The sequence below is a fragment of the Triturus cristatus genome, chromosome 4_1, assembly GCF_964204655.1.
Source record: "Triturus cristatus chromosome 4_1, aTriCri1.1, whole genome shotgun sequence".
NCBI classification, from domain to species: domain Eukaryota; kingdom Metazoa; phylum Chordata; class Amphibia; order Caudata; family Salamandridae; genus Triturus; species Triturus cristatus.
The window spans coordinates 398,096,799-398,112,805 of record NC_140585.1 but is presented as its reverse complement, the minus strand read 5'-3'; the positions used below and the strand labels follow the sequence as shown (position 1 = coordinate 398,112,805).

At 44.8% G+C, this 16,007-nt stretch overlaps 1 protein-coding gene across 1 annotated transcript in view; it reads left to right on the top strand.

The window, feature by feature from the left end:
- MPPED1 (metallophosphoesterase domain containing 1) overlaps positions 1-16,007 on the top strand; it is a 571,670-nt gene that overhangs the window by 202,660 nt on the left and 353,003 nt on the right. The window contains exon 3 of the mRNA XM_085650550.1: positions 10,398-10,579. Within this exon, the coding sequence (XP_085506676.1) occupies positions 10,398-10,579 (182 nt within the window). The remainder of the gene's footprint in view (positions 1-10,397; positions 10,580-16,007) is intronic.

Sequence of the window (16,007 nt, the reverse complement as noted above, 5' to 3'; positions counted from 1 at the left end):
GTTTTTTGGTTTTACGTTTTAAACTTTTCAGTTAACTTTTGTTTTCCAGGAACTACCTGTTCTGGGAGACTGCCTAGTAGGGGCATCTGAACTGCAGTTTCAGGGTTTTTTAGGCCATCTGTTTTCCTGTGTTTAAGACAGTTTTTTGTTGTTTAGCGCAACAGCAGAAGCAGGGGTCCACCTTTTTGAGGCAGGCTGCTACAGATGCTTCTCAGGAGAACCAAAGTCAAGCCGCCTGAACTCGTTTTCCCCTTGTCATTTGCCGCAGACAAGCTCCAACATTCACCTATATTGAAGAACATCTTCTTAAGCTTGTGGCTGTAGATTCAGCTAATAAATTGGTATGTCTCTGAGCTGATTCTTATTTAAGGCCTTTTATGCCTACATAAAGTACAGTTAACATAATGTGTTGAAAGCCATTTTGATTCAAAGTGGCACTCCATAATGGTAGGTGTGTGCCTAAACGGCATCTAGAAAAATTAACACTTGCTACTGATTATGGCATCTCCTATTTCTATTGTGAGGTATCTAAGACCCGTGTTGTGTATTAGTTTGGACCAATCTCCCCCTACTGCCTTAATCCCAGGTACCTAAATTATCCTGAAAGCTGAGAGATAGGCTAAATAAATAGGCACTTGTTAATATGTGGAGAAGTAGAAACCCTCTAACTAGGGATTTTTCATTTTATTCTCAAGTAGAGGACTTAAACTTTCACTCGGATAGGTTAGTATGTACAAATTCACTGCTAGCAAGAATCCAACATATAGAATATCGAAGGAAAACAATATCAGATTATAACCTCCATTTTGACCATCATGCAGTGGAGGTAACACACCTCTCTCCCTAAATGGTGTCTACAAGGAACAATGTTATATGATGCAGCTTTTTATACTACTATGGAAGAGTTATTTGAGGATAACAAAGGATCAACTTCATCTAGGGCAGTTGATTGGGCGGGAAGGGATTATTAAAGTGACTAACCAAACTGGCTGTCTTTAAATAGGAGGCAACATGGGACAATGCTAACGTAAAACTGCTTAAAGAGGCGAACTAATAGAGATGCTGAGATGCTTAGATCGTACTGCCCCCTTAGACAGACAGCAGACAGAAGGAGACAGGCTGGGTAGGCTCCTTGCCTAGTTGTTGACGCTTGGAGAATGGGTTACAGCCTTGGCTGAGATCAGAGATGCTCATGGGAACATTCAGTATTCCCAGGAAGATATTAACAACAATTTATATCAATATTACACTGGCCTATAAAAAGAGGATAATATGTGTTTCAAAGGGCAAACTAGAGCACAAACGTGAGAAGGATTCGGAGCAGCCAAGTACAAGTGTAGAACGGGATAGAGGCTCTTCACAATCTGACCTCTGACCCTCGGTCTGAGGCCTGTCCTCTCCCCAGCAGCCCCGTTGTACTGTGCTCCGCTGCAGCTGCTGATCTCGCTGTCCCCACCCAGGTAGGGTTGGAGACCGTGCTGCTCTGTGTGCCCCTGCTGGTACTCGTGTCTGCGCTTGGCCCCTTTTTAGTACAGATTTATTGTATTTCAGCTCTATTACCCAGCAGTGTGCCCATCTGTTGCTTCGTTTTTGTACTGCTGTACTTTCTGTTTTGTTATTGTTCTGCTTTCCCCCGTTCCTGCCGCTGCCTCTGCCCCGTGACCCCTCCCCCCTGACCGCCCCCACCTCCCAGCTGCACGTCCCTCCCCCCTCCCCTATTTAAATGGCGGCCGCTGCGGGGGAGCGCGAGCAAGACCTCTGACCCTCCGTCTGAGGCTTGCTCATGCCCCAGCAGCCCGCTGTGCTGTGCTCCGCCGCTGATCTCGCTGTCTCCACCCAGGTAGGGTTTGGGACCCCGCTGTTCTGTGCCGAGTACCTCTGCTGGTACTCGTGTCTGTGCCTGGCCCCTGTTTAGCGTAGTTTTATTGTATTTCAGCTCAGTTACCCAGCATGGTGCCCCTCTTGTTGCTTTGTTTTTGTACTGCTGTACTTTCTGTTTTGTTATTGTTCTGCTTCCCCCGTTCCCGCCGCCGCCTCTGCCCCGTGACCCCTCCCCCTGACCGCCCCCGCTTCCGCCTCCCAGTTGCACATCCCTCCCCTATTTAAATGGTGGCCGCTGCACAGTTGACAAGCGGATGCACGCCAAAGGCAAACCCGTCTGCACCTGACCGCTGCCAGCGCCAGGGACCCTGGATCTCCAACCATCCATTGCTACAACACTACCACCCTCCTTACACGCAAACCCGAAAGACTCAGAGACTGCCAACTGGCCTCGCCGAACACGACCCACTACCAGTTCTCCTGCCTCCACTGCCGCCAGACCTTCACCACCACCCCGGCCTCCAACACCTCCGATGCCAGCACCGGCGACACCCTAAGATGCATCCTCCTCAACATGCGCTCCGTACACAAACACGCCATGGGAATCTGGAACCTACTCACCTCTCACTCGCCTGACATCGCCTTCTTCACGGAGACCTGGACCAACGCCTCCTCCACCCCGACATCAACACTGCCATCCCGGACGGATACAAGATCCAGAGGAAGGATCGCCCCAACTACCCGTGAGAGGGCATTGCCATTGCCCACAAGATCACCCTCCGCCTCACCACATCCAGCGAAACCTTCCTCTCCACCGAACACCTGCACTTCCAGATCCAGACCAGCCCCAACGCCACACTCCGAGGAACCCTCATCTACAGATGCCCCCGGACACCCTTCGCCATCACCATCACTGACTTCATCACACCCCATGCCATCGCCTCAATGAACTACATACTCATTGGAGACCTGAACTTCCACCTCGGCAACCCCAGTGACCCCCAACTCCACCATCCTTTCTGACAAACCCGCCAACATCGGACTTAGCAACTCGTCACCACACCGACTCACTGAGCAGGACACACCCTCGACCCCATCTTTGCTGCAGGAAACAGCGTTCACTTCAGCCACACTAAGCAACTGCCATTGACCGACCACCACTTCGTACTCTTCACCGTCGACAAACCTAAGGCACCCAAACCAGCCCCACGCCCACCACGGAGGAATTGGAGCAAGATGTCCGACGAGCAACTCGGCTCCACCCTCACCCGAGACAACCACACCTCTGCATCCGACGCAAACGTCGCACCCAAAGGACTCCACACTTGGCTCTCCAACTGTGCAGATGAGCTCGCCTGCTACGCAACCCCGACAAACAGCGCCCCAGGCAAGCCGCCTGGTTCACCACCGATCTCCAAGAAGCCAGCCGCACCTGCAGACGCCTGGAGAAGAACTGGAGAAACACTAAGAAAACCGAAAACTACACCACCTACAAGGACGCCATGACGGACTACCAAAACCAATTCAGAACCACCAAGAAGAAATTCATCCACAACAAAATCCTCGCCAACTTCACCAACTCCAAGAAACTCTTCAGTGTCATCCAGGAATTCACCAACTGACGCAGCGAAGCCACAGACATCACCCCATCCCAAGACCTCTGCGATAAGCTTGGAACCTACTTCCACCTCAAGATCAAAAACCTCCATGACAACTTCGTCGACCATCCACCAGATGCCACATCAGCCCCCCTGTCCCCCAGAGACACCAGCCAGCCCACCATCTCCAACTGGTCACTGGTCACGGCTGAAGACACCGCCTCAACCATGAAAGGCATCCACTCAGGGGCCCCCACCGACCCCTGCCCCCCTCACATCTACCACAGAGCTGCAGCCGCCATCGCACTTGAACTAAAACACACCATCAACACCACCTTCAAAACAGACACCTTCCATGATGACTGGAAGTGCACAGAAGTCAGGCCCCTGCTCAAGAAGCCCACAGCTGACCCCACCGACCTCAAGAACTAACGGCCACTCTCGCTCCTCCCCTTCGCAGTCAAAGTTGCAGAGAAAACAGTCAACAGGGAACTGACATGATTCATCGAAGAGAACGCCATCATCGACCCGTCCCAATCGGCATTACGAAGCAACCACAGCACCGAGACCGCCCTACTTGCCGCCACAGACGACATCCGCACCCTCTTGGACCAAGGCCACTCCACAGCCCTTATCCTACTCGACTTATCAGCGGTCTTCGACACCGTCTCCCACCGCACTCTAGTCGCCAGACTACACAACGCTGGCATACAAGGAAGAGCCCTGAACTGGATCCGAACATTCCTCACCGGAAGAAGCCTAAGGATCAGACTGCCACCCTTCCTCTCCGATCCCACAAAAATCACCTGCGGAGTTCCACAGAGGTCATCACTGAGCCCGACCCTCTTCAACATCTACATGGCCCCCCTCACAGCCATCGTCCAACAACATGGCCTCAACATCGTACCCTATGCTGACGACACCCAGCTCATCCTCTCCCTCACCAAAGACCCCACCACCGCCAAACTCAACTTCCAGAAAGGAATGCAGGACGTCACAGTCTGGATGACCAACAGCTGCCTGAAGCTCAATCCTGAGAAGACAGAAGTCCTCGTCCTTGGAACCACCCCGTCAGCATGGGACAACACCTGGTGGCTGACCGCCCTCAGAAGCCCACCTCTCAGTGCCTTGAGACCCTCACAGGTGAGTAGCGCGCTTATAATTCCCCTGATTGATTGATTGGTCTCCAAGAGGGTTCCCAGGTCTGATAGGCTACCCCAAGAATTTTATAAAGCAAATATCCTTTACCTGGCATTTAAAGATGTAGAATTATACAGAAGCATTTGAATTAGGATGATTTCCTTCCACCTTGCGTGAAGCACTAATAATATACTAGATAAAGCTGCAAGAATCCCCTGGACCTCACATCATACCGTCCATAATCAATCTTAAACACAAATTATGTTGTAGGGAAAATCCTGAGCTGTAGGCTGCTCCCCCATGTGCCCACTTTAATTCACCCGAATAGAATGGGTTTATACCTGGCAGGAATATATTCCAGAATACTGGAATATATGAAAGTGATAGAGGAGGCGGTCTCTACCTGGCTTTATTGGGTAGTTCTAACAATAGATATGGAGAAAGCCTTTGACTCCTTGAATTGGCACCACTTATCCCAGGTGCTCTAGAAGTTTGGTTTGGACCAAAACATGATTTGGTGGATTGGACTATTATAGGCTAACCGAAGGAAGAGGCTTCACACTGGGGAGGAAATTTCAGCCGCATACCAGATGGGAAGGGGCACTCAGCATGGGTACGATGTTTCCCCTCTCATATTTGCTTTAGCACTTTTGCAACCATACAAAGAATGTAGAGTTGGGCCTGGAATATCTACGTGAATGGGGTGACCCATATCCTCACTATTTAACCAGACAATTTCCTCCTTTATATTACAGATATAAGGGATGAGTTACACCTGATAGTGAATGCCAACTTTAGGTCCGCACTAGACTCGAGTTTAATTGGTTGAAGTTATGTTTTTTCCAATAAAGGCAACCTAACCAGATTTTGACCTGGGCAGGGAAATGATTAAATAGTAATATTGTACCTTTCACTACCGAGGAGTCAGGATAGAACACTCTAAGGCAGACCTGATAGAGGGTAACCTTACGAGGACTATTATAGCGGTGCGATCCCAGGTTCTCTTTCCGGGAGCACTGCCACTGTCCACAGCTGTGAGAACGGCACTCCCCAAAATGTTGATGCTTCCCAGACTTCTTTACTATGTCACCAATTCCCCCCATAATTATCCCCAGAAAGACCTTCAAAGAACTTTATACCCTTATAGGTGAACTAATTTAGAATGCAAGGAAACATAGTATTGCACTAAGGAAACTTCCAGTGGAGATTGATGGGATATGGGCCCCCTATTGGGAACTGTATTACATAGCTGTGCAAGTGTAATAATGGATTGCACGTTGCCTAGTGGGTGGCAATTTGTCTAAACTGGGTCAGGCTTTGTTGCTAATGGTAGAACCCATTGCATAGCCCTCTACTATCCACATCAAAGGCACTAAGGTCCTATCTCAGATTGCTGCGAGTTGCACAGCACTGCCATCATAGTGCTACTCTAAGAACCCAAAGGATATTTGTCCCAATAATCAATATATATGGGTATCCTGATAACTTGGGTTCCCAGTCTAATCAAGAGTGGCAGTGCTGAGAGGGCATGGCCTTACTGCAGTGGGAGACCTTTTCGCTTGGCTAATTAATACCATTGGACTCACCAGTGAAAGATTCGAGACAGTTCTTGAAACACAGATCGTTGATCCTGGAACTAAGGAAGATTTGGCCATTTAGTGACTTGGAAACTCCAGCACATTGCTAAATTAATACAGGGGAGAGTGTTAGAAGGGTGGTTGGGTGCCTATATAGGGCTTTAGTAAGAATAGCAGGCACATCCTTGAGCTCACTGAAAAAAATATATGGTTGGATTTTTCATGAAAAAGATTGGGGCAGACTTCTGGGGTACCATCATAAAGTTTCCCATAATGCCAGGTTTAAGTTTATTTGATACAAATACACATATGGCCTGTATTACCCCTGAAATTACTAACAAGGCGGGTCCCTTCCTCCCCGCCCACTTCCATTGATGCAAGTTTGAGCAGGTCAGTTTTATGCATATGGTCTAACAGCTACAGCAGGGTAAGATTGTGATAATACAATAGAGAACTGGTTACAGGAATACCTCCCCTGTCCCCTCACTCCTACCACTCTCACCAACACCTCCCAAAGCAGATAAGCAGAGAAAATATTTGCTGATCTGACGTTACTATTACTTTAAAGGGCTTTAACCATTAAGTGAAAATCTAAGTTCCAATCCCTACATTAGAAAGTAGTCTTTAGTTTGCGGAACTTCCTTATAGCACACACATAGGATGGTGTTATGCAAACATTTTGCAAACCAAGATAGACCTCCTTGAACATGGCACATTGATCAGGCCTTTGTCTGTTTCCTATTTCAACCTACCAATGATGCTTAGTTTCCCAAAGGTATCCTCTATGTATGTGTGTACATTTAGCTGGAAAAGGATTGGTTGAGCCTTGGCAATAGGACGTTTGGCATGGAAATCTTCCTTCTCTACAGACTAAACTATGTGAACAACATTTGAGCCTGACTTACTAGCATGGTTGTCAACCCCCTCAACCTCAACCCTCCTCAGTTTCCTGCATGGATTGATTACCGATGGCCTCAACTGGTCCATCCATCATCTCCCATTACAATATTATTCAAAAGTGTTGATCAAGTTAGGAAGTAGCTGGGCTCACCAAATAAATTCATTGGGTAAAGTTTTATCAAATAGTATGTCTATAAAGTCATTGTGTTCCTCTAGATGGGCTGTTACCTTCTGGATAGAGCAATAACTATAGGTTTACAAATGAGAAATGATACAGGATGTTGGTCTTTAGCAACCAAATATATACAAAGTATCAGGGGCGGGTCCTCCACTAGGGTGGAGGAGCATCGCCCCACTGCTTTCTCGAAGTGCAAGAAAGCCGAAACATAAAATGGTAATAACTTATGGTTATTACCATTTTATGTTTCTTTCCACATTGCGAGCGGGTGGGCGGAGCTTCCCAGGCACGGCAGGAGGGTTTGCCCACTTCTGAGTACCCATGACTGGTTTGGTCAGGCCTCTTGGGCCGCCGAAACCAGTAATGCGTACTCTGCACTTCTCCATGCAGGCTGAATTGCAGCCTACATGGAGAACATGCAATCCTCTTTAGCCCCTGGCTGGGCGGCGTTCCGACCAATCACAACGCTCCACTGGAGCATTGTGATTGGCTAGGGAAGGGAAGCTGCCTGCTTCTTGTTCCTGCTGGAGGCAGGAAAGCAGGAGCAGACCGAGCAGTAAAGACGCAGGACCCTGGCCGGCAGAAAGGTAGTTTAATTTTTTATTATTGAACCCCCCCTTCCCTCGCCCGTCCCCTCTTCCCTCGCCCATGCCTCGCCTGTCCCCCCTTTCCCTCACCTGTCCCCCCTTCCCTCAACTGTCCCCCCTTCCCTCACCAGTCCCATCTTCCCTCGTCCATCCCCCACCCTGCACGACCCCGCTCCCGCCCGCCCACCCATGAGTCATGCCAGCCGCGACTGCTAAGTATTTCTCTCATCATCTTTCCAAGCATTTTAATCTACACTGTCTACATTCTACGGGGTGTATGCCAGTTAGAGATTATCTGTCATTGGTTATGTGATGCATGCAATACAGTTTCAGTTTTTAACAAATAAACAAGTAAAAAAAAAAATAATTAAATGCCAACTAATAATCATATATACGGATGCCATTTCTTTCATGAAGATTGACATTGTGACAATGGTAAAATCCATGATTTGGATATGATATGCTTAATCCTTATTTTTGTAGAATAAACACAATCTGAACACACAAAGTGCATTTATGTTGTGACATTTCTTTCTCTGTTTGAAACCCATTATAATTATTTTTGTCTTTTTCTTTTTTGTCTTAATTTCTGTGCGTGTCTTTTATGAGTGTATATTTATGTATTAAGCTGCATCCCGGGCGTCTATTCACAACTGTCCTGATGATGATCATCATATTTACAAAGGATCGAAATGTCATCAATATTTCACGCAGACACCCTTATTCTTTTTATTAGAATTGAATGGACTGCATTGCTATTATTTATATTGTAGCACAAATAATACACTTTTAAGTCACATTTATCACGCTTGCTTGCCTGAGCACACTATAATGTCACGTTTTTCCATATCAATATGTTGTTTTAAATAATACTTATTATTTGCAATCCAAGACTAATGCTTTATTAGTTGGGTACCGCTGAAAATAATATATATCCCAAGTCCCTATGTACCCATGGGTTTCCTTTGTATCTTGTAACATATACCAATAATCACAACATCAGTGAAGGAGCACTTTAGGAAGCCTTTGAAACTATCTGAGACCAGTGTTGGCACACACCTAGCTATACAATTGTGGGGAAAGAAGAAGAATGTTTATATCAAAGTGATCAAATCGAGTAAAGTTGAACTGCTTCTAAATAATAAAGATAAACTAGAACAGTTTAGAAACTTCTATAAAGGAATGTTATACTGGAGGTGGCAGTCTCTGCTCTTGACAAATACAACATCTAAATGGAATGAATCTCCTCTCAAACCAAGGGAATTAGAGAAATTCTAGCAGCCCTAATCAGTAGTGACCGGATTCAACAACTATTTAAAACGTTAAAGAAAAATAAAGGCGCAGGGCAGGGCTGGATGACTTTATCAGAAAACTTTTATAAGACATAGTTGATCATACTGACCCCCAAACTTGATACTCTTTTCCACTACAAAGCCAGCTAGTGCAAGACCACTCCCTCTATCTGAGAAGCGATGATTGCAGTTATTCATAAATAGGGCAGGGAACTTAGTAAATACTTGTATATGCCCATAGTACTCTTTCTTATAGTTGCTAAAATCGATAAAAAAAATTGTGGCAAGTAAGCAAGCGTAATTTCAGGCATAAAAAGCATGATTTAAAGAGATCCGGAAACATGGATCTGCTTCTTTTTTTTTTACAGTGGACAGGTCACGTAAATATAGTCATTGACATCAAAGTATGGTCATTGCTGGCATTTGAGAAGCTGGCCAGCAATTTGGAGGGTATCTGCATCTGTTTTGAATGACAGTGGGGTTCTCTGATGAAGCATTCGCCAAGAGTTTCCATGACACTAGCATTTCCAACAAGATGGGCATTTGGTCTCTTTTCGTAGGCATTGAGAAGAAAAGGAACATTGGAAAAGCTGCATTACAGGGAAATAAGGAAATTAAATATAAAGGCAAAGTAGTACATTTCAGAAGCCCACAACATCTGAATGGGAATTTTTGGCAACAATAGATATGGCAAAGTTTGACCTGGGGAGTTTCCGGGAAAGCATACGGGCAGCAATTCTTCGTGCTGCTGTGTTTTTTAATAGTTCCCTTGTAAACTTGGTTGCTCAGTCTACAATAGTATTGAAAAAACTATAAAACATGTTAAAAAATAGTTTTGGTCATAAAAACTGTAGGGAAATGTAAATGCTTTTTTCATTGACACCTTTAGTGGGCAATTTGGTTGGGACTAATAATGTTGAATCATTTAAACAATTTTGTAATTGTTTATGGATCTTCCCCTTTACTGAAGGGGATATAGAACAATGTGAATTTGTACACTACACCAACAGTGGGTCAATGTTTTTTTCTTCAGAAAAGTAGTGTTTTTTTTACCTTTTTATGTCATATCTGACATAATTGTGGATTGCTACTCTGAATCTAACTGGTGATAATGACCGACACTGATGTAAGTAGGCACATTAGCTATGGGCTCTAATTGTATGCTGGGAAGAATACTAGTGGCATCTTTACTGCTCTTTCTTTAAGCTTTTTATACCAAAATATGTTTTTGTGTGTCTGGTATTGTTGTACCAGATGAGGACTCTAAGTAACATTACCTGCTTCTTTTATTTATCATACTGTAGGGTGGATCTTGTCCCTCATGATGCTCCAAAGCCTCCAGGATACACTCGCTTTGTCTGTATTTCTGATACTCATTCCAGAACAGATCCAATACAGATGCCATATGGAGATGTTATGATCCACGCAGGTGATTTTACTGAGCTTGGACTTCCTAGTGAGGTTAGAAAATTCAATGACTGGCTGGGTGAGTATGAGCATTGTGCATAATTTCTTCATTTTCAATCATAATTAATAACAAAAATAGGTTGAATTCTTCTGTAAGAGGCCATTAACAGCCCAAGCGTGGGCCTTTGAACCAAAATAGGCATTTTGAGACTCATCTCATTGATGAATAGAAAATACCTAAGTCCTATTTGGCTCGATTTTAGTTCTTTACACATTACAAAACTTGCTCATCCTCCGCTTTTATAAATATGACAAATGTGTCCTGGTATCGTGTTCTTAACTTAGTAGCCTGCTGTAGTTTGATTTGTCAATAATTTGTCCAGGAGAGAATTGAGGAACAGAAGAAGATTTAGCAATAAGCTGGGATTTCGATTTGGGGCTCCTTTATAGTCCCTAGAGCACGTAACTACATGCAAACTCCTTAACCCTTGGAGAGCAGTTCCAGTCCCTGGGAGCCAGCAAGAGTCAGGAGTCCTATGGATACTAAACCCTTCGGTGGTAGCCCTGAATCTTGACTGACACCTATTTGTGCCATCCCTTCGAATTGGGGTCTGATTAATTGTATGAGCCATCATGTATAATGTCATCTAGTGTATCCTTACTATGTTTGGTATAATTTCGCCACCCCTCAAAGTGTGTGAGTGAGGGAATCCGAGGTGTGTTCAGGTCCTTCATCTTGGTTAGTCCAAGACAGGAAGTCTGTTGCACTGTGTTGTTAAGGAAGATAATTTGCTGTGGTATGAGGCATGCTCTAAATAAGGCCTCAGTTTCCCGAACTTGCCAATCTCTAGCTCCCCCATACAGATTTTGTGTCTATGGTGTCCCCCCAAAAGTCAAAACCCTGTAAAGACAGCTGGGAAATAAAGGAATCAGAATATATATGTTTGGTGTTAGCCAATTCTTCTTTGCAGGTGTAGGTGCAAGCTTATAATAATACAATTTTGGGTTAAACCTAGAAAAATAGGCAAACTTTTGTGCAAATGTTTGCGAACAATCTTTAGGGTGTGTTGGGCAATGTTCCCATTGATAGTAAGATAAAATATTACGTGGATACTTGCTTTGTGCAGGAAATGATGAGCATAGTCTTGGTAACAATACATGGTGTCAAAATCAGATGTATCATCATACAACTCATAGTAGTTACAGTCTCAAAATCCCAATCATCAGAGAAAGCCCTGGTGGTGATGATATCACTTTAGGAAATTTTAAACAAGTGTGATATTTTCAGAAGTTCAGTTGGACCATACACATCTTGTGCAACCCTGTCCCAAACTATTACCTCGGGAACTGGAGCTGCTGTAATGTTCACTAAGGACAGGTCTCTCTGTTCACAGTGTGATGATGCATGTGGTTTTAGGACCAAGTTCACATGTTGGACTGCGGAGAGTTCTGGGAGATAATGTCCATTCAGGAGCAGGAAAAAGACAGTCACGATACCTATCCAAAGGACTAGGAAAAGTAGTCCTATTGCAATCCAGAGCTATATCCAGGGAGTAACAAAGTAAGGGCCGGATGTACGACACGCAAAATAGAGCCTCACAAATTGCAAATCATTTGCAAAGCGCTATTTTGCATGTACAACAGTGTGTTTAACACTGTTTGTGATTCCCAATGGGGTCGCAAATTGCGAGGCTCATGAATATTAATGAGCATCTCGCAATTTACGAGCCCATTGGGAATGGCTGGCCCTCCCAGGTATGGTGGCCTGCTGGGCTCAGCAGACCATCATGTCTGGGACTGCTTTTAAAAAAAGCCGTTTTTTTTTATGCAGCCCGTTTTCCTCCAAGAAAAACGGGGTGCATTAAAAAAAAATGAAACGTTTTCGTTTCATTTTTCATGGGCAGGTATTGGTCCCTGGGAGGATTTTGCTACCACAAAATGCACAAGATGGCACAAATAATCTTTTGGCCACAATTTTTTCTCTGACGAGGTCCCCAATATATGGGACCCAGGCAGGTCTTGCCAGAACAGCTTTCACCTCCCCAGTTTCGGTGCGTTTTACTTGAACATTGCTTTGTAGTGCCCGTAATTTATTGAGTTCCTGTAAAACGATCATTGATGTCAGATGGTTTTTCATCTGCCACTGCGCTGCCACAGTCGAGGTCGGGTACCCACATTCTAGTCGCAAACAGGACTTCATAGGGAGTACGACCCCTCAGGGAACTTCTTGGCATGTTATTTAGTGCCCTCTGAACCTCATATAGGTGGTTGACCCACCTGCCACCCAAGCCTAATAACCTTGCTGTTAAGGATTGCTTTAAGTCCCGGTTTTTCCTCTCCACAATCAAATTTCCCTCTGGATGATATGGCGAGGAGTACCGCAAGACCACACCCAAACTTCCCATTGCTTCTTTGTAAGCCCAAGAGCTAAACGCGGGGCCATGGTCAGAATGTAATGTGGCAGTTGCGTATGTCCCTATAAAGACTCGCTAATCCTTTATAACAGTTCGAGCGTCAGCCGTGCCCCTTGGCCAAACCCACAGGAACCTAAAGCATGAAACCACTGCCACCAAGATGATCCTGTAAGCTCCGTCAGATTGTAAGGAGCTGCAGTGGTCAAAATAGACACATGCGAGTGGCCTGTCTGATATCAGTAGTGGCGTTTGTGGTGGACGTGCTACGATGGAACCCTTCATCTGCTGACAAATGTTGCACTTAAGGACAAAGCCTTTGGTCTGTTTCGTTAGACCTGGCCACCAATAATGTTGTTTCAGTAGTGAAACTGTTGCAGTAATGCCTGCTTGTACCGAACCCAGAGCCTCGTGTGCAGCTAGAATTAAACCTAATCTGTGATCCATGTTTGGTATTACTCTATCCTCCACTCCTGGAATTTGAGCATACAGAATGTTTCGGGCATCTAACTTGTAGGAGTATTTGAGTGGAAAACCTTTTAGCTAGGCTGAGCTTTTGCTAAGCGTAGTGTTCACAGCTGCCATTATCTGTCCTTCTATCCTTGGACTAGAACGAGTGATTTCAGCAACAGCAGCAATTCGCACTGTCGCCTTGGTGGCTTCAACAGCCAATGAATTCCCTTCAACGTGCAAGCCAACACTCTGATGACTCAGTGTGTGAATTATGTGAGCCCATGGCAAACCTTTTTTCAGCTCAGCCACTTGTTTCAAAAGCAACTTGCTCTTTATTGCTCAACCTTTGGAATCGCTAAACCCATTCTGGACCCAATAGTGGAGATATTAATTGTATGTCTGGACACAGTAAAATGAATCGCACACAATAAGTGTGGGGAGTTCCAGATCCGTATTTTTTAGTGCCAGTATCAGGGCTTTTAGTTCTGTCAGTTGTGCCTTGCAATCTCCTAGAGACTGCGTCTGCGTATTGCTAGGACGGAACTTGCCATCCCGCATACGTTCCTTTGCAATCGCACATGCTGCGCTGTATTGCTGTTTACTTCCCACGTCAGGCAGGGCAGATCCGTCAGTGTAAATAATGTATTCAGACTGATAGAGAGACAATATTTCATTCGGGATAGAATATTCTTGTTCGTACTGCAGGAATGCCTCTGTTTTTAATGTATAATCAAACTTGTAGTCTACATCTGTTGCAGTGAGAGAATTAGCTCATTGTATCTATTGTGGATGCAGTGCTTTTGCGTTTGAAACGCTGCTTTTGTAACAGGCTCTAAGGTCGGTACGGGAGTCTCGACAATTGTTCGTTTCTTGTAAGCCAGTGCTCTTTCTCTGACTACAGCAGTCTGTTCTGCCGTCAGTATTTTTCTGTAGATGCTAAACCCATTGAAAGTGAGGTAGGTATACCCAGAGTGACCCGCGACTACACGCATCACCAAATGTGTAGTATTTACACGTGTGTAAGTGTTTGAAAGCAATCATGTCAGCTTGTAAGGAACAAAGAGTTTCTGTGTGTTCCTTTGTCCACATTGGGAACTGAAAAATCTGCCCTAATTAAGTTGTAGAAATCCAAAATGTATGTTCTGCCAAAATTTAGGAATCCTAAAATGGATTGTAAGTTCTTCAAAGTCTTTGGAGATTGGCGCAGCGTGCATTTTTCTAAAAATAATTAGCTGCCTGTCTCTTCCCTTCACTTAAGGGCTCATATCCTAAAAATAGGACATTGAGGTGGGCAATTTTTGATTTTCTAAAGTTACATTTGTCGCTTTCAGAGGCAAACCGTAAAATTATGTTGTGCAAGTGATCCAATAATTCATTGTCTGTCAAATAAATATATACATAGGACAGTGCCTCCTCATCACATTTTTCAAGTAACTCTGTCACTCTTGCTGAGAACAAACCAGAGCTATTCTTAGACCCTTGGGGCAGTCTAAAGAATTGGCGCTGAAAATGCTGTCAAATATCTGCTTTCAGGCCCTACATTTTGGCAAACAAATCCATTTGCAATATCTAATGTTGTTTTGTATTTCTTCCGCACAATGTTATTCATCAATGCAGCACTGTGTGTATTTTGTACTGCAAATGTTTTCGTGCATGTGTTCAAGTGCCTGTAGTCTAAAACTAGAATGTATGAATTGTCGGGTTTCATTACTGGAAACAAAGGGTTATTCATGGAGGAGGTGCAATTCTATATTACACCTGTTTCTTTGCGTCATGTTTTATTGGGTACTGTCTTTGTGGTTTAGGGGTAGTTTTAACTAGGATTACATGGTAAGGTGATTCAGCATCCCACCCTACATTATTGCGGTATATTGCTAGAGCTAGTGCTACTGCTCACTCCTACACCTATGTGTGTTTTAGTGATTCTAGAACGAGTTCGGAGAAAGACTGTAAAATTACCTCTTCCCCCTTTGTGCAATCCATGACGAACTCAGCCACTTTCAGCCAAAAGGATATCATATCCTAAAAGAGATCTTTCACTTTTGTTGGTATGTTCCCCTCCTTATGGAGAGTTATTTCATATGAGTGATGTGGGACACTTACCCTTGTTCATAAACATATAGATCCACCCCTTAACAAAGATCGGGAAAAATGTACTTACTGGTCGTGTGCGTATCCTACAATGGTTGGACGCACAAAGTGTTTGTTTAAATACCCTTCACACACCAATAGGGACTTTGGTGTCATGCTTCATCAAAGGGGTCTTCCCGCCCCGCTGCGGGACGGGGCGTGCAACTACCTACGACTACGCGGGAGCACTGACATTCAGTACTATCGCTCATTAAAGCAGAACACCTCCGAATCACCCTTTTAATAGTACCAGCTCCTCAGGAATATTAAAAATATTTTTCCGCAAGAGCCAGGAACTTTTTTAATACACTTTTTTCACTCTCCCTTGACGCTTCCACTCACACCTTTCTACACAACACATAGTACTGAACGTCAGTGCTCCTGTATAGTCGTAGTTAGTAGCACGTCCCGTCCCGCAGTGGTGCGGGAAGACCCCTATGATGAAGCATGACACCAAGGGCCCTATTGGTGTGTGAGGGGTATTTAAACAAACACTTTGTGCTTCCAACCATT